We start from the raw sequence: 22,960 nt of genomic DNA, 5'->3' as shown, positions 1-22,960 counted from the left end.
TAAAATGAAGTACAGCACTTAGTTACTTTCCACCACTGTTACTTACTCACTTACACCCCCCCCCCCCCCCCCCCCCCCCCCGGCATGCGCACGACGCATGCAAATATTACCGTGCACTTTTTTTGTTGTATTTGACACTTTTTTTGCTGCAGCCTTGGCTCGACGACCCGAGAAAAAAATGTCTATGATTTAAACCTCTCTTGTGTCTCCAAGCATTACTCTCTCTATCTCATCAGTGTCTCTAAGCATTAAAACTCTCTCTCTCTGTCTCTCCAAGCATTAAAACTCTCTGTCTCTCTGTCTCTCTGTCTCTCCAAGCATTAAAACTCTCTGTCTCTCTGTCTCTCTGTCTCTCCAAGCATTAAAACTCTCTTGGGTAGATTTTGAAGGTGCGTTTTACCAATGGAAATACATAAATTGGCCTCGCTCTGCGCACATTCGTATTATGAAAGGCATATCGGCCCGTGTTGAACGCACTGACCCGTGTTGAACGCACACACATTATGGCTTACCGCGGTCCTGAATATTTTAGCATTGTGGGAGTGTCCATATGTTAATTATTTTCGCTTTGCGCAATTTGCTATTAAGCCCCTTGACCTAAAGACACTCAGCGCATAACGATTAGACGTGGGTCTGACCACCTCATAAACGCAAAAAGCACTGTTTGATTTGACACTTGAGCGGCTCTGGGAAGCTGGTAGAGTGTTGCCATGTCTGTTTATTATAAGCGGCTTATTTTTCTGTAAAGTTGCTTTCTGTGTAGTTGTTTTTCTTGTTTCTAAAGTGGTTATTTGGGCTTTTCTCCTAATGTTGTTTAAACCAGTGATCCTCACACAGCACATTCCGATGTCAATGATCCCCAGATGAATGCATTTGCCCAACTAAGGACAGCTAATCCAAAAATTAAATAAAAAGATTACTTTTGAAAATAGCAGATCTATACCAGCTCACAATGCATCACATTCATTCATTAAAACTATGAACTCTGACTGCAGGGGGATATATAATGATCATTATAACAATGTGCAAGAACATATTTAAAAAGAAGGAAGAACTTTATATTTGTGGACAATCAAAATATGTTTTTTTATTTTAATGTGGTGTCATTCAAATTAATCTGGATATGGCAGACTCACTATTTAGAAAATAAAAACATGGCACTTCATTTAAAATAGGTTACAGACCCCTGTTATATGCGCTTATTTTTATAGACCTATTTACTTGTTTCTATGAGACATGGCAGTTTTGCGTCTTTTTAAAAAAAATGTTGAGATTAGAAACGGCCATAATTCTTTCATTTCTCAACCTTAAAAATAAATAAAAACATCTCCATAATCCGTGGGAAATGTGCTTTCATATGCTGTATCACACCCGATTCAAGTCTCCTTCAATAAAATGCTACGAGCGAACTCAGCGAAGACCATACCATCGGGGCCACAGCATTACGCAGCACGCATTCAACTCATTCCTTCGTCGTGACTTGAATGAAATAAAATATAATAAACGTTATTTTACTGGTGTTTTTCAATAGAAACAAATAAAGAGCGTGTGTAGGCTACTGTGTGCAAGTGCAACAGGGCATATACATGCACTAGGCTATATTTCTTCCAATGGTGATTGAGCTCTTCAAGTTCACAGCCCGTTTGGTCTTTCATAAAAAAACGTTGATATTAGCCTATAAACACTCATGGTTCTCTCATTTCTCAACCGTTTTATTAAATGTAAAAATCTCCATATTCCTTAGGAATCTTGCTTTCATTCGCTGTATGGTACATGGTTCTATCGTTATCGAATTAATTAATTACTTGCCAATTTGCCAATATGCTGCTATCTACTCGCAATTCCATTCCGATCTGAAAGATGGGTCTGTTCTTTTGAGGCATAAAGGTGACAGCATGCAGTGCAATAGGAATAATTAACCCAAATGTGACAAAGGCATGTCATGTCTTCTATGGTGCCAGCCTGAAGAAATGTCATACCACGATCCCCAAAGTGTGACATCAGCTGACTGGTAAAGAGAATAGTACGGACATGTTGATTGGGTACGTCTCAAACACGCCTTAAACACACCCATGACTAATTCAAGGCCGTTTTGCGCACTCCGCGGGGTGTCAAAAGCGCTTCTTAACATGCCCAAAATTGCAATATGACATACTACACGCCCCCAGATCATAATACTGTAATTAGATTAGTAATATAGAAGTAAGTAAAATAGAAGTCCTAAATCGACCCCTCTGTCTCTCTGTCTCTCTCTCTCTCTGTCTCTCCAAGCATTAAAACTCTCTGTCTCTCTGTCTCTCCAAGCATTAAAACTCTGTCTCTCTGTCTCATGATCTCATCAGTGTCTCCAAGCGTTGGACTTCCTGCACTCCAACCAGGTGATCCACAGAGACATCAAGAGTGACAACATCCTGCTGGGGATGGACGGCTCCGTCAAGCTCAGTAAGTCACTGCTGTGGAGGAAACAACCTACAACCTACAACCTGCAGGCTACAGGCCTGCAGGTTGTAGATGACCTGCTACAGGCTACAGGCATACAGCTGTAGATGAACTGCACAATGCCACACTCTGATGTTAGCTGCAGGAGTAGACACTAGACAGGGCACTCCTGTGTCGTGAGCCGTGGCAGACTATAGAAGTTTGAATCCACCGGGTGGTGCAACCGGCTTGCCCCGGCTGCTGCAAAGAGTTTGGCTATCACTTTGCAGCATAAATGGTGCATTTATATAGCGACTTTATCCAAAGCGCTTTACATAGATTGTGCATTACATTCACACCCATTCACACACACATTCACACACCTTTACATAGATTGTGCATTACATTCACCCATTCACACACATTCATCGATGCCAGAGAAAAACCATGCAAGGCACCAACCTGCACATGGGGAGCAATTAGGGGTTCAGAGTCTTGCTCAAGGACACTTTGACACTATAACTCTGAGGGAGCCCGCGGGTTCGAACTGGCAACCTTGTGGTTCCCATCCCATCTGAGCCACTGCCGCCCCGCAGCTTAACTGATTATAATATCTAGAAGCGGAGAACTCCGTTCTTGCCGCTCGGGGTGTTAACCATACAATATGTGAAGACATATTGGGATAACAAGCCTTGGCAGAGTACTTGGAACAGTCTGTGGAAGTGTGGAGGCAACGGGAAATAATAAGAAAAGATGTACTGCATGCAATGCTTTAGACATGGTGAATTACAGAGTGCGTAACACTGCATACATTTTGGCAACAACACGTTTAACGTTGTAAACCTGTTCAACTGTAACAAATAGATTCCTTACCTCATGCATACATTATTCTTTCGTATTTATTTATCTGCACGTTCCATTATTAATGCAAGTCTGTCTCACAGTGTGTTGTTGTTGTACTACAGTGTATTTTGCTTCTATCTATTATGCTTTTTTTTTTATTAATTCTTTTAGCATGCGAGCCATGTCCCGTTTAGGGAGAACTGAGCCATGAATTTTATGGCAACGTAAATAATATGAGCGTGTCAGAATGGACCCCTGAGGCTTCATTTTCACACTTTCAGAGTCAAATTAATATTTTAGTCAATATGTCAGCATGTACATTATCCAGTGGCCCTTTACTTAACCCTGTGGGTTCCTGTGAGAATGTGACGCATCATCCAGTGTTAGAGATTTCATGCCTGATTTTACACTTTGTTGCATGCTGAAAGGAGCTTGTAGATCTGCTAATTTCAGTGTGCAGCACCTGACCGTAACCACACATAGAATTACTTTTAGTTCTAACTGGATCTCTTCTCCACTAGTCCCTCCCTAACATTTTAATGTTCAATATCAACCCGTGTCCCTTAGGGTAGGTATACCCTCACAAAAGACATGTAGTAATCCTGGTCTCTAAACTACCTCCCCCTGCCCAGCCGGGGCGCCTGATGGAGGGGAAAGGAACTGGTTGGAATAACGTGTTCCTTCCACGCGCTACGTCCGGCCGGGGAAACTCTCCCCTGTCAGGTGAAAAGAAGCAGCTTGGACTCCTCATGCTTAGAAGGAAGTCAGTCCGCTGCCCCCCCTGGTTGGCAGAGGAAGTGTAGCACCCAGGATTACATTAGATAATTGACACTAATAATTGACACCAAAATGGGTTGCAAAATTGTGGAATAAAATTTTTTGTTTAAAAAAACATGTTCAATATATTTAGTCTTAGTTTTAGTCCTCATATCTTATTTTTTATTTAGTTTTCATTTAACCCATTTTGGGCGGGAACCCCTTTTGGTGTTTTAACCAGGGGGGCAGTCAGCCAGATATTTCGTGAAGCCTCATTTGAAATCGGTAGTTCATTATAATGGCCTGTTGTGGCGCTGGACTGGACCCAAAAAGCCCCATAGCTCCATAGAGGCCCATGTATTTTGGCCCAACTTCACCTAGACTGTATTACCTTAATAAACATGGTCATGAATACTTTCTTCTTCCAGTCACTAGTTTAAAGTCTCATTTCTAATGTCATAATATTCTTTTTGGAAAATTATGGTCCCATTAATTAAAAAAATGACCATAAAGTCGCGTATGTTCTGAGGGGCGTGGCTACCGTTACAGTCTATGATCGGGATTCCCCTCCCACTCAAGAGTCTTCTCCTCCCACTCGAGTCAAAATAAAAACCAACGGAGAAGAAGGGGGGAAGTCCCGCCTCGTTGTCTGGGCAGCCAATGACCAGCTGGTACAAAACGGAGCCAGCCAATGGCCAGCTGGTACCAAAAGATGGTGACTTACATCAGGAATTAGCATATCATTACAGGCTTCATTTTACGTTCATGTTAGACCCGGGGAACGCTTTGTCCATATTTTTTACAGTCTATGGTTTTAACTAAGTGTTATGTTATGCTTTAGCTATTGAAAAATAGCAAATCTACAAGCTCATAGCGCGCCACCGAGTGGCGCGTTATGAGCTTGTAGGTCTGCTATTTTAGAAAAATTGAAAAACGACTGACATAGAAACATAGCTTTTTCAGAAAACTAAGTTTCTCAGTGGAAGAAAAGGTAGTCGCCGAACATTTTTCCGTCATAGTTTCAGTTGAGGAAATCACCACTGAACATCATCCTCATCATCCTCATCTGTCTGGTCTCTCCCTGTGTGAACATCATCCTCATCTGTCTGGTCTCTCCCTGTGTGAACATCATCCTCATCTGTCTGGTCTCTCCCTGTGTGAACATAATCCTCATCATCTGTCTGGTCTCTCCCTGTGTGAACATCATCCTCATCTGTCTGGTCTCTCCCTGTGTGAACATAATCCTCATCATCTGTCTGGTCTCTCCCTGTGTGAACATCATCCTCATCTGTCTGGTCTCTCCCTGTGTGAACATAATCCTCATCATCTGTCTGGTCTCTCCCTGTGTGAACATCATCATCATCATCTGTCTGGTCTCTCCCTGTGTGAACATAATCCTCATCATCTGTCTGGTCTCTCCCTGTGTGAACATAATCCTCATCATCTGTCTGGTCTCTCCCTGTGTGAACATCATCCTCATCATCTGTCTGGTCTCTCCTCTGCAGCGGACTTTGGCTTCTGCGCCCAGATCACTCCGGAGCAGAACAAGCGCAGCACCATGGTGGGCACGCCCTACTGGATGGCGCCGGAGGTGGTGACCCGCAAGGCCTACGGGCCCAAGGTGGACATCTGGTCCCTGGGCATCATGGCCATCGAGATGGTGGAGGGAGAGCCGCCGTACCTCAACGAGAACCCTCTGAGGGTAAGGGGAGGAGGCAGTGTGTGCATGTATGCTCTCAACGTGGTGGGTTTGGGCAGCACATTTTAGTTTTAGTCATTTGAGTAGTTTTCATTTAGTTTGAGTCACATTTTAGTCGCCTGGAATGTTTTAGTGTTAGTCTAGTTTTAGTCGACTAAATATCATAAGATTTTTGTCGACTAAATCTACAATTGATTTAGTCGAACAAGATGTATTTTGGCGGGCCTTGATGCCGTCGTAATGACTTTTTTTTTCACTTGCTGAAAATAGCCGATCTACAAGCCCAACGACGCATTGTGGGCTTGTATTTTCAGCATGCAACCAATTGTAAAATGACTTATACTGGATCTGTTGTCCACTATAGTACCTTCCTAACAATTAGTCTAGTTTTTATCTGTTGACGAAATCGTCAGTATGTTTAGTCTTAGTTTTAGTCATCATAATAGCTTAGTTTTCATGTAGTTTCCATTTAGTTTTCGTCAGTGGAAAAAGGTAGTCGACGAACAACACTGTTGGGTTCCAAGACTTTATTACAAATGCATTATCGTTTAACTTTAGACTATAGCCAGGCCTCAGCCAGCGTGCTTTCTGGTCTAGAGGGGTGTGGGCGCGCACAGAGCAAGTACTATTGGATCATAACAACCAACCTGTTTGTTTACAGTGTTCGTAGTAGGCCCTGTACCTGAACCTGATAGCGAACCACCTGTGTGTTCACGTTGGTATCTAGGCTCTGTACCTGATAGCACTGTGTTCACGTTGGTATCTAGGCTCTGTACCTGATAGCACTGTGTTCATGTTGGTATCTAGGCTCTGTACCTGATAGCACTGTGTTCATGTTGGTATAGACTCTGTACCTGATAGCACTGTGTTCATGTTGGTATAGGCTCTGTACCTGATAGCACTGTGTTCATGTTGGTATAGACTCTGTACCTGATAGCACTGTGTTCATGTTGGTATAGACTCTGTACCTGATAGCACTGTGTTCATGTTGGTATAGACTCTGTACCTGATAGCACTGTGTTCATGTTGGTATAGACTCTGTACCTGATAGCACTGTGTTCATGTTGGTATAGGCTCTGTACCTGATAGCACTGTGTTCATGTTGGTATAGGCTCTGTACCTGATAGCACTGTGTTCATGTTGGTATAGACTCTGTACCTGATAGCACTGTGTTCATGTTGGTATAGACTCTGTACCTGATAGCACTGTGTTCACGTTGGTATAGACTCTGTACCTGATAGCACTGTGTTCATGTTGGTATAGGCTCTGTACCTGATAGCACTGTGTTCATGTTGGTATATATAGGCTCTGTACCTGATAGCACTGTGTTCATGTTGGTATATATAGGCTCTGTACCTGATAGCACTGTGTTCATGTTGGTATCTAGGCTCTGTACCTGATAGCACTGTGTTCATGTTGGTATAGACTCTGTACCTGATAGCACTGTGTTCATGTTGGTATAGACTCTGTACCTGATAGCACTGTGTTCATGTTGGTATAGACTCTGTACCTGATAGCACTGTGTTCATGTTGGTATAGAGGCTCTGTACCTGATAGCACTGTGTTCATGTTGGTATAGACTCTGTACCTGATAGCACTGTGTTCATGTTGGTATAGACTCTGTACCTGATAGCACTGTGTTCATGTTGGTATAGAGGCTCTGTACCTGATAGCATTGTGTTCATGTTGGTATAGGCTCTGTACCTGATAGCACTGTGTTCATGTTGGTATAGACTCTGTACCTGATAGCACTGTGTTCATGTTGGTATAGACTCTGTACCTGATAGCACTGTGTTCATGTTGGTATAGGCTCTGTACCTGATAGCACTGTGTTCATGTTGGTATAGGCTCTGTACCTGATAGCACTGTGTTCATGTTGGTATAGACTCTGTACCTGATAGCACTGTGTTCATGTTGGTATAGACTCTGTACCTGATAGCACTGTGTTCATGTTGGTATAGGCTCTGTACCTGATAGCACTGTGTTCATGTTGGTATAGACTCTGTACCTGATAGCACTGTGTTCATGTTGGTATCTAGGCTCTGTACCTGATAGCACTGTGTTCATGTTGGTATCTAGGCTCTGTACCTGATAGCATTGTGTTCATGTTGGTATAGACTCTGTACCTGATAGCACTGTGTTCATGTTGGTATAGACTCTGTACCTGATAGCACTGTGTTCATGTTGGTATAGACTCTGTACCTGATAGCACTGTGTTCATGTTGGTATATATAGACTCTGTACCTGATAGCACTGTGTTCATGTTGGTATCTAGGCTCTGTACCTGATAGCACTGTGTTCATGTTGGTATCTAGGCTCTGTACCTGATAGCACTGTGTTCACGTTGGTATCTAGGCTCTGTACCTGATAGCACTGTGTTCATGTTGGTATCTAGGCTCTGTACCTGATAGCACTGTGTTCATGTTGGTATCTAGGCTCTGTACCTGATAGCACTGTGTTCACGTTGGTATCTAGGCTCTGTACCTGATAGCACTGTGTTCATGTTGGTATCTAGGCTCTGTACCTGATAGCACTGTGTTCACGTTGGTATCTAGGCTCTGTACCTGATAGCACTGTGTTCATGTTGGTATCTAGGCTCTGTACCTGATAGCACTGTGTTCATGTTGGTATAGGCTCTGTACCTGATAGCACTGTGTTCACGTTGGTATCTAGGCTCTGTACCTGATAGCATTGTGTTCATGTTGGTATAGGCTCTGTACCTGATAGCACTGTGTTCATGTTGGTATAGACTCTGTACCTGATAGCACTGTGTTCATGTTGGTATAGACTCTGTACCTGATAGCACTGTGTTCATGTTGGTATAGACTCTGTACCTGATAGCACTGTGTTCATGTTGGTATAGACTCTGTACCTGATAGCACTGTGTTCATGTTGGTATAGGCTCTGTACCTGATAGCACTGTGTTCATGTTGGTATCTAGGCTCTGTACCTGATAGCATTGTGTTCATGTTGGTATAGGCTCTGTACCTGATAGCACTGTGTTCATGTTGGTATAGACTCTGTACCTGATAGCACTGTGTTCATGTTGGTATAGACTCTGTACCTGATAGCACTGTGTTCATGTTGGTATAGACTCTGTACCTGATAGCACTGTGTTCATGTTGGTATAGACTCTGTACCTGATAGCACTGTGTTCATGTTGGTATAGACTCTGTACCTGATAGCACTGTGTTCATGTTGGTATAGACTCTGTACCTGATAGCACTGTGTTCATGTTGGTATAGGCTCTGTACCTGATAGCACTGTGTTCATGTTGGTATAGACTCTGTACCTGATAGCACTGTGTTCATGTTGGTATCTAGGCTCTGTACCTGATAGCACTGTGTTCATGTTGGTATAGACTCTGTACCTGATAGCACTGTGTTCATGTTGGTATAGGCTCTGTACCTGATAGCACTGTGTTCATGTTGGTATAGACTCTGTACCTGATAGCACTGTGTTCATGTTGGTATAGGCTCTGTACCTGATAGCACTGTGTTCATGTTGGTATAGACTCTGTACCTGATAGCACTGTGTTCATGTTGGTATCTATGCTCTGTACCTGATAGCACTGTGTTCATGTTGGTATAGACTCTGTACCTGATAGCACTGTGTTCATGTTGGTATAGACTCTGTACCTGATAGCACTGTGTGTTCATGTTGGTATAGGCTCTGTACCTGATAGCACTGTGTTCATGTTGGTATAGACTCTGTACCTGATAGCACTGTGTTCATGTTGGTATAGGCTCTGTACCTGATAGCACTGTGTTCATGTTGGTATAGGCTCTGTACCTGATAGCACTGTGTTCATGTTGGTATAGACTCTGTACCTGATAGCACTGTGTTCACGTTGGTATAGGCTCTGTACCTGATAGCACTGTGTTCATGTTGGTATAGGCTCTGTACCTGATAGCACTGTGTTCATGTTGGTATAGGCTCTGTACCTGATAGCGACCAACGGGACGCCAGAGCTGCAGAATCCAGAGAGACTGTCGTCCGTGTTCAGAGACTTCCTGAACCGCTGTCTGGAGATGGACGTGGACCGCCGGGGGTCAGCCAAGGAGCTGCTGCAGGTAATTACTATACTGTACCACTACTGTACGTTTATATACTGTAAACTGAGCTGCTGCCTGCAGGTAATATAACAGCAATATATTTTAACTGTAAACATCAAGAGCTTGGATTCCGCGTTGATGATGTCACTGGAAGACTGGTTTCTTTCTTTTTTTTAAAGGTTTTTTTGTGGCTTTCGCCTTTTATTTTTTATGGAGGGATATACAGTATGCTGACAGGACATGGGGAGAGAGATGGGGGGGGGGGGGTGACATGCAGTAAAGGCCCCGTTCGGGATCGGGAATCGAACCCGCGGCACACTGCCATACTGGGTTACCAGCCAAGGTGCCTGGACCGCTGAGCCACGGCCCAGGCCGGAAGACGGGTTTCTGAACTGCCCACAGCCCTCCTACATAATTATGAGACACAGACAGAGTACAAAAAATGGTGTTATTTTTTATCATGAACATTATATTAGTGATAGCCTGGAACTCACCTATGCTTTTTATGGCATAGGCAGCTCCCGGCAGGATCCGCCGGGAGAAACTATGCGCAGCTGCACAACATGAGACTAATTACTTAGAGCGACAGAGAGAGAGAGAGAGAGAGGAGTGTGTGTGTACATGTGTGCGTGTGTGTGTGCGTGTGTGTGTGTGTGTGTGTGTGTGTGTGTGTGTGTGTGTGTGTATGTGTGCGTGTGTGTGTCAATTTAAAAAAGTTGCAGACGATCATAAATCGGCAGAGAGTGAGCGATGTTTGCGCTGCTCTATGCCAAATTGAAGTGGACTCAGACCCAGACTTTTATTTTCTCCCTGGAAATAAAAACGTCTGGGTTTCCGAGGCTATTACATGAAGATATGTTGAAAAGCGGCTAAGTGGTTGTCCTTTAATAATATAAAATATTGGACCGCTTCTGAAGATGACAGACATATGGCCTGTCTCGTGGCTGCTCACTGAACTATTATGTGGCTGCTCCTGCCTTGAGGGAATTGTGTTGTGTGTGTGTGTGTGTGTGTGTGTGTGTGTGTGTGTGTGTGTGTGTGTGTGTGTGTGTGTGTGTGTGTGTGTGTGTGAGTGAGTGATAGTCTGACAGGAGAAAGATATGCACAGAATGTTGGGTAAACAAGCAGGTTTGTATGGATTTTCTTATGCGTGTAGCCGTGGTGTACGCGATGCTGCTGCTGAGCAAAACGCAAACAAAAGAACATGAATTGAAAAGGTGATGCCAGAAGGCTGTGCATCTCTTTGCATACTACATTAGGTCCCCTGTTTCTCTCCTTTTTCGGGCGTCCCAGATGTGTGAGAAATGTGCGAGACTACAACCGTTTCTACAGAATAAAAAAAGGAAAAACCACACACTCACTCGTAGCTCACACATATTACACTCGTAATGTTTTTATTGTGGACACAGAGTTTGGAAAGAGATTGTGTAATAAAGTTCCTGATTTGTCTCCCTGGAAAAAAGCCATTTTGACCTTTTGAGTTCAGCTGTGTCTAGTTAATTTGCCTTCTATTTATAGCGGTCCGATCTACAAGCTCTCAACGCGTCACGCTGCGACACGTTGAGAGCTTGTAGATCAGCTATTTTCTGGGCACTCTTTATCTACTGGAGATGCTGTGTGTTCTGGAGTGTGCACCCGTTTGTGTTTGAGCACTGTGAGATTTGTCCCTTTTAACTTTAAGTGTTCTTCTTACATTTGGATCGAACTTACAGCACTCCTGACAGTTTCATAATATGCTAATTAGCGCTGTGCCGGGTGACAGTCCAAGACATAATCTGCTACAGTGGTAAAGGAGGACAGACAGCTGTGTCTCCCCCCCCCCCCCCTCTCTCAGAGAACATGTCATCTTTCATGCTGCTGCTCATTTGTCATCAATTTCACCAACCAATTTGTTGGTGAAATTAAGCAGTCAAATCACGTGTGCGTGCGTGCGTGTGTGCGTGTGTGTGTGCGTGCGTGTGTGCGTGTGTGCGTGCGTGTGTGCGTGCGTGCGTGTGTGCATGTGTGCGTGTGTGTGTGCGTGCGTGTGTGCGTGCGTGTGTGCGTGCGTGCGTGTGTGCGTGTGTGCATGTGTGTGTGCGTGTGTGTGTGCGTGCGTGTGTGCGTGCGTGCGTGTGTGCGTGTGTGCGTGCGTGCGTGCGCGCAGAATGAAAAAGTGTCCAGACAGAATCACAACATGATGAAGTTGCATGTCATGTCACTATGATAAAGTTACAGTGACACCAGAAGGCTTTACGCGGCGGGGGGGGGGGGGGGGGGGGGAGTGTGAGGATGAGTGAATGATGTGAAAATGCGTCGCAGGTATAATTTCACATCCAGTTAATTCATTTGGCGATGTCTCTCATTCTCTCACACAGGGTTGATGCTTTTATCTGCGGTGAAAGATTGAAAATAATAATCGCTTTTATCACCTCGTTAATTTGGCGTTCCGTGTGTTTAGAGTTTAAATTAATGTCAATTAGTCACACAAAATAAATTGTCTATTGGGGGACAGTTTGTGTATGGAAGCAGGAGGTGTCTCCACTATTAAAATCATAACTTGCTGAATTTTCAAATGATATCTTTGTTACACATATTTAGACGTATTATATGTAGTTCCAGGATATTTAAAGTTTCATACCAAAACACCTTATTTTACATAAATCATTGTCGGGAGGTTTTAGATTTTTTTTTTGTGGCATAAATCAGTGCTATTGAACACCCTTTACGTCTGTGTGTTGTTTTGAAAATATGAAACCAATGGAAAGTAGTAAAAAGTGCTTTGGACAAAACCTCTTAACTCCATTGGACCCTCAAAATGTCTTCTAAAGCAACTAACTCCACCACCTCTCCCCCTCTCATGGAAGTAGACAATAATATAAACACCAACTTTGATGAGGCAGCCTCATTTTTAAAACAAAGCAATACAGCCTCATTGTGGCTGTATTGCTTTGTTTTTTAAATATAAGGTTTTCTATATTTCCTGATTTTTTTTACTTTAGTTTACTCAAGTTAGGGAATAAGACCTGGTACTTAACAGTTTCCGTGCCCGGAATGGATTACTCCAGGTTAATGTCGCTGCCGTATCGGACATACCCGCCTTTTGTTTTATGTGTTTAATCCGCCGTAATGTAATGAATCAAAAGAAAATCCGTCTTCGTCGCGGAGTATGAGACTGGATGCCTTCGATGTGATGACGAAACCGGAAATCGTCACATGCTGTGGGCTGCTAGGGCTTCTGGGAAATTGAGGCCAATGGAAATGCATTGGTTGCAACGCCTCATTGAAACCAATCTTGTGTGCGTCTTCCGGGTGCACCAAGATGGTGGATGCTACACACAGATCATAACAAACCACGGGAGCTTTTTTTGATGGATTTTCGCGGATTAAAAGCCCAAATAATTCAGCGTATGCTCTAAAGGTAATACAACAATCTCGGCAGTGAAGGGGGGTTGATTAAAATGCGGGTTAATCGTAAAAAACAGTCAAACTGTTAAGACACGCAAAATACAGCCCAATGTATTTGTCTTCACCTGGTACTTCCTTCTATGGAACCAGACGCAGTATTTACTGCAGTGCACTGCAGTCACTGCATGGCGAGCTGCCCTGCTTAATATGGGGGCTGACACGTGAGGCGTCTCTGTATTTACGACCACAGGATGGTTGGCTGTGCATCGCTCTGGGTCACAGAGCCCTCAACTCTGATGTAGAGTAAGAGAGGATGGTTGGCTGTGCATCGCTCTGATGTGAGAGAATAATTCAAGCTTTCCGTACAGCTGCAGTAATGTTGGTGAGTTTGACTCTGTGTAATACAATCAGATAGGACTGTTCTGTCTGGATGAATGGGCTGCCAATGGGAAGTTGCACCTTGTTAGCACCTTGCCAGTAACTTATATGGTAAGATGGCCGCGGCCTGCATGTGGTCCATAGCAAACTGGATGTGCAAGCTTAGCTAGTCCTCTAGTCCAGCTGGTTTTAAACTAGTCCTAGTCTAGTCCAGCTGGTTTTCTCATGGGCTGATGCATATGCACACCGCAAATATGACCGGGCGGAAACGAACGACTCGGAACACAATGGTTCTGCCTTAGAGAATTTCGGTTCCTACCTAAACTACTGCGCTGAAACTGACACAGGGGCCGTTATAGCGAACCCCCCGCAGATACTAATAATGCAGCTGGTAATTAATTGATTTAATCCATTTGGGCTTGTTTTTGTTTTCTTTTAGATTATTTTAGACTAGCGACCACCTCGACACTCACCCAACATGCAACAAAGTGTATAAAGCCCAACACACACCGCGGCACCACGCAACGCCTGGGAAATAGAACAGTGGTGTATCGGAGCGTCAGGCGAGGCGTGAACGTGCGTCGGACGCAGCCGGTGAGACGGCTGTTTTGACACGTGGCGTTCGCAGGCACAGACTTGAATTCTTCTGAGCACTGATGGTGTATACCTCCATGTTGTCTGTCTGTCTGTCTGTCTGTCTGTCTGTCTGTCTGTCTGTCTGTCTGTCTGTCTGTCTGTCTGTCTGTCTGTCTGTCTGTCTGTCTGTCTGTCTGTCTGTCTCTCTCCGCAGCACTCCTTCCTGAAGCTAGCCAAGCCTCTGTCCAGCCTGACGCCGCTGATTGTCGCCGCGAAGGAAGCCATAAAGAACAGCAGTCGCTAGAAGAAAGACAGACACACCCCCGGTGTCCTTACGTATACATACATACGTACATACGTGAGGTCGCTACCCTGTACTCCCTGGTGTGTGTGTGTGTGTGTGTGTGTGTGTGTGTGTGTGTGTGTGTGTGTGTGTTAATTAGGGGGAAGACTGGGCATATGTGTGTGTGTGTGTGTGTGTGTGTGTGTGTTGGGGGTGGGGAGGAAAGAACTGTCATCCGCAGTGCAAACAGGGGCGATTGTGCAAAAAAACAAACAAAAAATAGGAGCACAAGGACACACCCCCTCCCCACTCTAAAGGCCTCAGACATGGGATGGACACCAGGCCTCATGGGGGGTGGGGGGGGGTCCTCTCCTCCCCCCCCCCCCCCCAAAAAAAAACAAACAACAAACGCTGCTGGAAGCATCCTAGCCTCCTCGCTCGCCCCTCCAGCTCACTCTACTGTAACTGTATACACCTTTAAAGCAGCAGCAGCTCCATCACAAGTGCGCGCGTGTACGGTATGTTTGTGTGAGTGATTGTGAATGCGCGTGTGTGTGTGTGTGTGCATGCGCAGAATATACGCGCACATCTCTTTGTGTCATAATACTAATATTAACCTCCCCTTGTTTCGGAAGGAGGAGGAGGAGGAGGAGGCGAGCTCCACCTCCCCCACCCCTCAAAAAAATGGAGGTAAAGAACCTGAATCTCAGTGAGAAGAAGAGCATGGAAAGACATTGAGGAGGAGGAGGAGGAGGAGGAGGAGGAGGAGGAGGAGGAGGAGGGACTTATACATGGAGGAGGAGGAGGGACTTATACATGGACTTAGGTGAACTTGTTGATGCATTGACCTTATAACCTTGTCATCCCAGCCTACGGAATACATCCCCCCAAACCTTCTAATACGAGACACCACCGTCATCCATCCACCTACGTTACCAAGCTACAGCTTAACATATGGATGAAACGGAGACACACACAGAGAGAGAGAGAGAGAGACACTCTGGATGCATGGAGGCAACCAACCCCCTGAACCTGCATGACTTTTACTGGATTTGGCAACCGATGCTAAATCCTGTTAATTTAACTCACAAAGAGGGTTTATAGGAGGATCGGCCAACCAAATGAACCCTTTTGGGGTTCCATCCGTAACACTCTCGGGAGATAGAAATGGATAGAATTAACCATGTTACTGTGTGTGTGTCTGTGTGTGTGTGTGTGTGTGTGTGTGTGTGTGTGTGTGTGTGTGTGTGTGTGTGTGTGTGTGCGTGTGCGTGTGCGTGTGTCGTTAAATGGGGGGGGAGCAGGAATACCTTAAAATGTGTCGTGACATGTGTAGTGTTAGGGTAATCTATTTATTTATTGCTGAAACCTAAATTGACTGTAATTACAATTTTCCAAAACGATTCTGAACCCTTTGTGATTTTATATCTGAATCAAAATGCCCCCTTTTTTTATAACAACTGAGTGAGAAGAGGAGGGTTTTCTTTGGGCCTGACGTGACGTCTATAACATTTATTCTAACTTAAACTATAACATGGTTGGTTTATTATGGGCCGGTTTAATATCGCAGGCCAACAAAATGTTTGAAACATGGAAATGCAAAACCTGATGAATGGACGGACCGCACGTTACTGTGAAAGTGTGTTTTACAGGTTTGGAGTCGTTGCTGTTCGTCCAAAAATAACAACCTGTCCCCTTCAAAAGCTGGATGTCCCAAAACTGGACTTTTTTCCCCCAAAAGTGGCCTCTTTTTAAACGGCTACGTTTTTTTTGTCGTATGACAAAAAGTCTAAATGAGTTACCAGTGGTGGAAAAAGTGCTCAATTGTCAACTTAAGTAAAAGTACCAATACTGCAATTTAGAACTACTTTGTTACAAGTAAAAGTACGGAATTGAAAATGTACTTGAGTAAAGGTACAAAAGTATCGGCATCAAAATGTACTTAAAGTACTAGAAGAAAAAGTACTCATTGTGCAGAATGTGCCATTTCACAAGTTAAGATGTATACAAAATCTATTGAAAATAGCAGATCTACAAGCTCGTGAGCTTGTAGATCGGCTTTTTTCAAATGGCCGAAATGTATAGGGTTGAAGTGGTTAATGTATGTTTTCTAATCAAAGTTTAAATCTCCAAACTAACTAGTAACTAAAGTTTTCAAATAATTGTAGTGGAGTAAAGGTACAGATTGTGGAGTAGAGGTAAAAGTACTGGAAATTGGAAATGGTAAAGTACAAATACCTCAAAATTATATGTAAGTACTAGTAAAACTACTTAGTTACTTTCCACCACTGCCCGTCTCTAAAGCTTATGCAGCACAGTGTGTTGCATAAGGATGCAACACAACATGTTTCCATCCTACCAGCAAGCTGCCATTGATTTAGCACTGGGAAAACACAGTAGAGGCTCTCCATGTGGTCACTGTTGAAATAATAATTCAACAAAGAACCTTAACATTGTGATGACTAATGTTGTTAAAGAATGTTAGAAAGTCTGGGGGGCTTTAAGAAATGCTTCCAGATAACTGTAACTCTTTTTGAACACTTCTGCAGGGTGCAGGCAAAGTACAGTATATATAACAAAAAAGCATTTTCATCTTTCCACAATCACCAATTATAAAGCCCAAACCACACCAAAGGGTTCGGGTCGGGACAAAAGGGTTTTTAACAGGTTCTGTGTCCATCCGACGTGTTCACACGTTATAAGCAATCCAACGGACGGGTTGCAATGACGTGTGTAGTTGTACACGTCCTAGCACATCCTCAATGATACCAGACGAGAAAAGAATAATTTATTCCGAAATGTTTTCCTTTTTTTTTTTTTGTGGGACTCCCAAGGCCGCCGTACGCTTCTCTCTTGGGTCATGCGCGGTCCCGTTTACTGGCCGTTTATTCCGCTGCAGAAAGAATGCCTCGTCTCTCCTAATCCAGGGCGCTCTCCGTGGTTTCGCGACTGAAAGCGTGCATGCGTGTGCATGTGTGTGCACGTGCAATCTCGACGGCGCAGTCTTATGGCTATAACAACAGATAGCCATCTGAAGCTAATGTGAGTAGCCTTTCCACTGTAGATCAGATCAAACACGTTTATTATACAACTGAAATAACGTATAGCCTACGTATTTTGGCGGTGTCGCTTCCCGACAATGAACGTATAGGCTACGGGGTTTTTTTGTGTGGGGACTGTGTTTAAAAACTGTCCCGACCCCAGCCTTTGGTGTGGTTTGGGTTTAAGACGAAAACTTGGGTGAACAAACGTGGTCCTTTAAAACGCTCAGGGGTCACCCTGACCCTGACCCTAACGCTCAGGGGTCACCCTGACCCTAACCCTAACGCTCAGGGGTCACCCTGACCCTAACGCTCAGGGGTCACCCTGACCCTAACCCTAACGCTCAGGGGTCATATTGCCTTGACAATGTTCTTATGATCCTCGTAAAGTAAATGATGTATATCTGTGAATTTCTACCATTATATCCACGTCTCTCTATTATGGCCTGCATGTCCACGAGGACAACACTGACTGTACATATAATTATTATCTCCTCTCCTCCCCCCTCAACATGTAAGTGTAATAATACTGATGTTTAGTTACTCCGTTCCTGAATCCAGTCTTCTTTATGGTACTGTGTGTGTGTGTGTGTGTGTGTGTGTGTGTGTGTGTGTGTGTGTGTGTGTGTGTGTGTGTGTGTGTGTGTGGACCTGCGGTGATCTCCTTTGTACGTGTTCTTAAATGTTGGTCGCGTTGCGAGTCTACGTCCGTCTGTTGATTTGTGTGCAGACTGTGAGAGAATGCTATACTTCAGCCCCCCTCCCCCTCCCACCGCCGCTGCTACGAGTGGTGCATTATGACGTGTGTTTGTGTGTGTTTATTTTGTGCCATTACACGATTGTACGCTGCCTTTTGAAGAGCCTTAGGTTGACGATCATGTGGGTTTGTCTATCTCATAGAAAACAGCAAGTTCTCTTTCTCTCTCTCTCTCTCTCTCTCTCTCTCTCTCTGTGTACATAAGTAAGCTGTAAACTTCTGTGTTTGATAGCTTAGTAATGTATTTTCCATGTGGCCTCCTTGCGTGTGCGTGTGCCTGAGTCTTTGTGTGTGCGTGACTGCGTGTGTGTGTGTGTGTGTGTGTGTGTGTCATTCGTTAGGAGTAGGACCGTTGTGGGGGAGGGAGGGAGGGAGTGGGGGCTACCTCAATCTGCACTGAACTGCCTACAGCGCCCCCATGTGGCCTGATGTGCACGGTAGCTGCTTTAACCCATTCTGACCTGAGATCAGATTCATACGAGGTTTCCGCCGGACACACACTGGTCCTGATGAACCCATTCTGACCTGAGATCAGATTTTAAAAAATGTCAGTCGTTCTTCGATTTTTCAAAAAATAGCAGACCTACAAGCTCGTATCGCGCCACTCGGTGGCGCGATATGAGCTTGTAGATCTGCTATTTTTAAATAGCTAAAGCATAACATGATGCCAACACCAAAATGGGTGCCCGGTCAGAATGGGTTAAGAAAAAAATAAGGAAAAAAGTCCAGTGTGGTTCAGGAGCAGTCGTGACTTCAACACTTGCAGGATTGCTTGTGCATGAAAAACTGGGACAAAAAACCCTGAAAAAAAAAATCCAACACATTGTATTTCATCCTCCAATAGTTTTAAGAGATTGTTAGAATATTGTATGTATGTATGTTATGTAAATATGACTTTTCTTTTTTTTTTTAAGCAAATATGTAACTTAAAAATGACAATATTCAGGTCGCTATATGGTATGTATCTGTAAAAAGTTTTGCACCCTGCTGGGGTTGACGGACCAACCGTCAAAAACAACAAGCCCTCCCCGTCCCGTCCCGTCCCCCCCAACCAAGCACTTGTCGACACTACTGTCGAGACTACGGACGGACATAATCGCATTGTGAAGCTCATAAATTGGCAATTTTTCAGCACGTCGACCTTCGTCCGACACAAAGCATGAGTCGGGGCTTATAGCTGCTATAAAGCAATAATGTGTCAACATTATGATGTTCCTGTAGAACCTTTAATTGTCATTGGTCGATTTGGTCTCAACTGCTGCGCATGTTTCTTTCCTTCCATGGAGCAACATGGAGCAACATGGAGCAACATGGAGCAACATGGAGCAACATGGAGCAACATGGAGCAACATGGAGCAACATGGAGCAACATGGAGCAACATGGCGTCGCCCGTAAACGCTCTTCGCGTCTCGTCCTCTTTAAACAGTCCTTGGTTAGTCATTGCGACCAGGGTTTTTTTTTTTTTTCGACCAATGACAAAGCTTCTAGGAACATCTTTGAATGCAGAATGCAGCCCCTAGATGTGTCACAGAGACAAACATTTTTTGGGGGAGCGTTCTACTCTACATTTTGACATAATTATTATTGCTTATTAGCAGCTTTAAGTAAGGCCTGCGAGCGAGGGGACACTTGTCCGTCCGTCCGTCCGCGCCCCCCCCCCCCCCCACACACACACACACACACATGCTGACCTGCCCCGCCCCATGGCCACACCCCTTACACCCCCCCCCCCCCCCCCCTCTGTACAGGTGTGGAAATGTGAGCACAAAGTTGAACATTCGGCGGGACAGAGAGAGAGAAACTGCTCTTCTTCCTCCATCCTGTACATTCCTCCTCCTCCTCCTCCTCTTCTGAATGTGTTAAAACATGTACATGTGGCGTGGAGAAGGAACAAAAAAAAAGAAGAAAGAATTCCTCTATTAATTAATTAATTAATGAATAATAATGTGTATCAAAGAGAATGGAACAAAGACGAAAAAAATCTTTTTTTTAAATTATTATCAATTGTTATTATTATTATTATTATTATTGCTCTTATTATTATTGTCTTAGGTTTGTAAAATAAAAGAGACTGCTGATCCACCCGGCATACCTCAGCAGACCAGACCCCCCCCCCCCCCCCCTCTTCCCGCCCACCCCCCCTCCTCCGCCCACCTCCCCCATCGGTGGAAAAAGGACACAGACGAGAAGTGGACGGACGTTGGGGAACTATTGAGGTTTTGGATAAAACTATTTTTAATTGTGGTTTGATGAAGCAATAGACTTTTTGAATCTTTGAATTGTGCATGGCTGTGTCTTGAGTGTAAAAAAAGAACAAAACGAAAAATATTGCAGTTTGGGAACTGGACTGAAATAATAATAAAAAATACAAAAAAGATACAAAAAAAGAGAGAAAACTGTCATCATAATCATGTGTGCTGCATGACTCACTAAATCAGTTTGATTTATTTAATGTTTCATTCTCTCTTGAACTTAGACGTAAGTCTTTCAGGCCGAGGACCCCTTAGCTGAGAGAGAGATGATGCAGGGACCCCTTAGCTGAGAGAGAGATGAAGCAGGGACCCCTTAGCTGAGAGAGAGATGAAGCAGGGACCCCTTACCTGAGAGAGAGATGAAGCAGGGACCCCTTAGCTGAGAGAGAGATGATGCAGGGACCCCTTAGCTGAGAGAGAGATGAAGCAGGGACCCCTTAGCTGAGAGAGAGATGAAGCAGGGACCCCTTAGCTGAGAGAGAGATGAAGCAGGGACCCCTTAGCTGAGAGAGAGATGAAGCAGGGACCCCTTAGCTGAGAGAGAGATGAAGCAGGGACCCCTTAGCTGAGAGAGAGATGAAGCAGGGACCCCCTTAGCTGAGAGAGAGATGAAGCAGGGACCCCTTAGCTGAGAGAGAGATGAAGCAGGGACCCCTTAGCTGAGAGAGAGATGAAGCAGGGACCCCTTAGCTGAGAGAGAGATGAAGCAGGGACCCCTTAGCTGAGAGAGAGATGAAGCAGGGACCCCTTAGCTGAGAGAGAGATGAAGCAGGGACCCCCTTAGCTGAGAGAGAGATGAAGCAGGGACCCCTTAGCTGAGAGAGATGAAGCAGGGACCCCTTAGCTGAGAGAGAGATGAAGCAGGGACCCCTTAGCTGAGAGAGAGATGAAGCAGGGACCCCTTAGCTGAGAGAGAGATGAAGCAGGGACCCCTTAGCTGAGAGAGAGATGAAGCAGGGACCCCTTAGCTGAGAGAGAGATGAAGCAGGGACCCCTTAGCTGAGAGAGAGATGAAGCAGGGACCCCCTTAGCTGTTGACCCCCCAGTGGTGGAAACTAAGTACATTTACTTAAGTACAATTTTGAGCTATTTTCTTTTTTACTTGAGTATTTACAATTTTCAGTATTATATTATTTGTACTTTTACTATTACTATTTTGATTGCTATTACAACACATACATGAATCACTTCAGCACTATTCTGACATGTACATTTTGAATTCCGGACTTTTACTGTCTATATTGCGAGTACTTTTTCTACCACTGGGACCTATACGCGGTACAACGTTTAGACGTGTTGGAGTGTCACGCAGATGAGGCAAAGATGTCACCATTTCTCACGTCCAATTAAGGCACGCCTTGGTTTTGATTTCAAAGACGTGTATACACGATCATTGGCATAATTAGTGTTTATGATATTTAACCTCTTAAAAAGTCCGTACTTTTGTAAACTTTACTTTACTACTATTTCCCCCCCCCCCCCCCTCTATACACCAAACCTTTTAGCAGAAAATAGCCGATGTACAAGCTCACAAGGCGTTGTGAGCTTGTAGACAGCTTGCAATATTTGGCAAATGGTGCATTTATATAGCACCTTTATCCAAGGCGCTTTACTACAGAGATTGTGCATTACATTCACCCATTCACACATCGATGCCGGAGGAAACCATGCAAGGCACCAACCTGCACATCGGGAGCAATAAGGGGTTCAGCGTCTTGCTCAAGGACACTTCGACACTAACGGGTTCCCATCCCTGATCCACTGCCGCCCCAGTTTGGCTAAAGTTCTCCTCAGAATAGGAATGCTCTAGGGTTCAACGACTTGACACACAGATTTGGTGGTCCCCCCTTGTAGAAACTTTGAGGACCCCCCTAGGGGTCAAGGACCCCTGATCTAAAGCTGGTGGTCCCCCCTTGTAGAAACTCTGAGGACCCCCCCTAGGCAGTGGCGTGCACAGATAGACACTAGGGGGTGCTAGAGCACCCCCTGCCCTTTTGGCAATTTTGCTCTTAAAAAAAAGAAAGAAAAAAACGTTTATTTTTTCTTCTTTTTTTTCTTAATTTGTAGTGTGTGGACCATGCGGTGACATTGATCAAATCTTGATAAAAACGCTTCTACTATATTATTTAGGCCCCCCACAATCTAAAGCTATGTTTCTACGTCAGTGGTTATTAGATTAAAAAAGAAAATAGCAGACCTACAAGCTCATATAGCGCGCCACTCGGTGGCGCGCTATATGAGCTTGTATAGGTCTGCTATTTTTCAATAGCTAAAGCACCAAAATGGGTTCCCGCACCAAAATGCACTGCACAAGGTGCCCTTTTTTTCACTTGAGCACCTGCCCCTCTAAATGTCTGTGCACGCCACTGCCCCTAGGGGTCAAGGACCCCTGATCTAAAGCTGCTGGTTCTCAAAATATTTCCCATGTCAAGGACCCGCCAAATTATGCTGAAGCCCCTCTACCAATCTCAAATATATTTTGTCTATCTATCTATCTATTACTTTTGCTGAGGA

General features: G+C 44.4%; 1 protein-coding gene across 1 annotated transcript in view; it reads left to right on the top strand.

The window, feature by feature from the left end:
* Positions 1–14,505, top strand: part of LOC310866841 (serine/threonine-protein kinase PAK 3) — a 117,826-nt gene extending 103,321 nt beyond the window's left edge. Inside the window, exons 13-16 of the mRNA XM_083776596.1 lie at positions 2,343–2,442; positions 5,523–5,719; positions 9,652–9,789; positions 14,327–14,505. Of these exons, the coding sequence (XP_083632722.1) occupies positions 2,343–2,442; positions 5,523–5,719; positions 9,652–9,789; positions 14,327–14,416 (525 nt within the window). The 3' untranslated portion in view covers positions 14,417–14,505. The remainder of the gene's footprint in view (positions 1–2,342; positions 2,443–5,522; positions 5,720–9,651; positions 9,790–14,326) is intronic.
* The last annotated feature ends 8,455 nt before the right edge of the window (positions 14,506–22,960 follow it).

Source organism: Protomyctophum parallelum (assembly GCF_964188405.1).
Source record: "Protomyctophum parallelum genome assembly, chromosome: 1".
Taxonomy (NCBI): Eukaryota; Metazoa; Chordata; class Actinopteri; order Myctophiformes; family Myctophidae; genus Protomyctophum; species Protomyctophum parallelum.
This window is presented reverse-complemented; position numbering and strand designations above follow the sequence as displayed.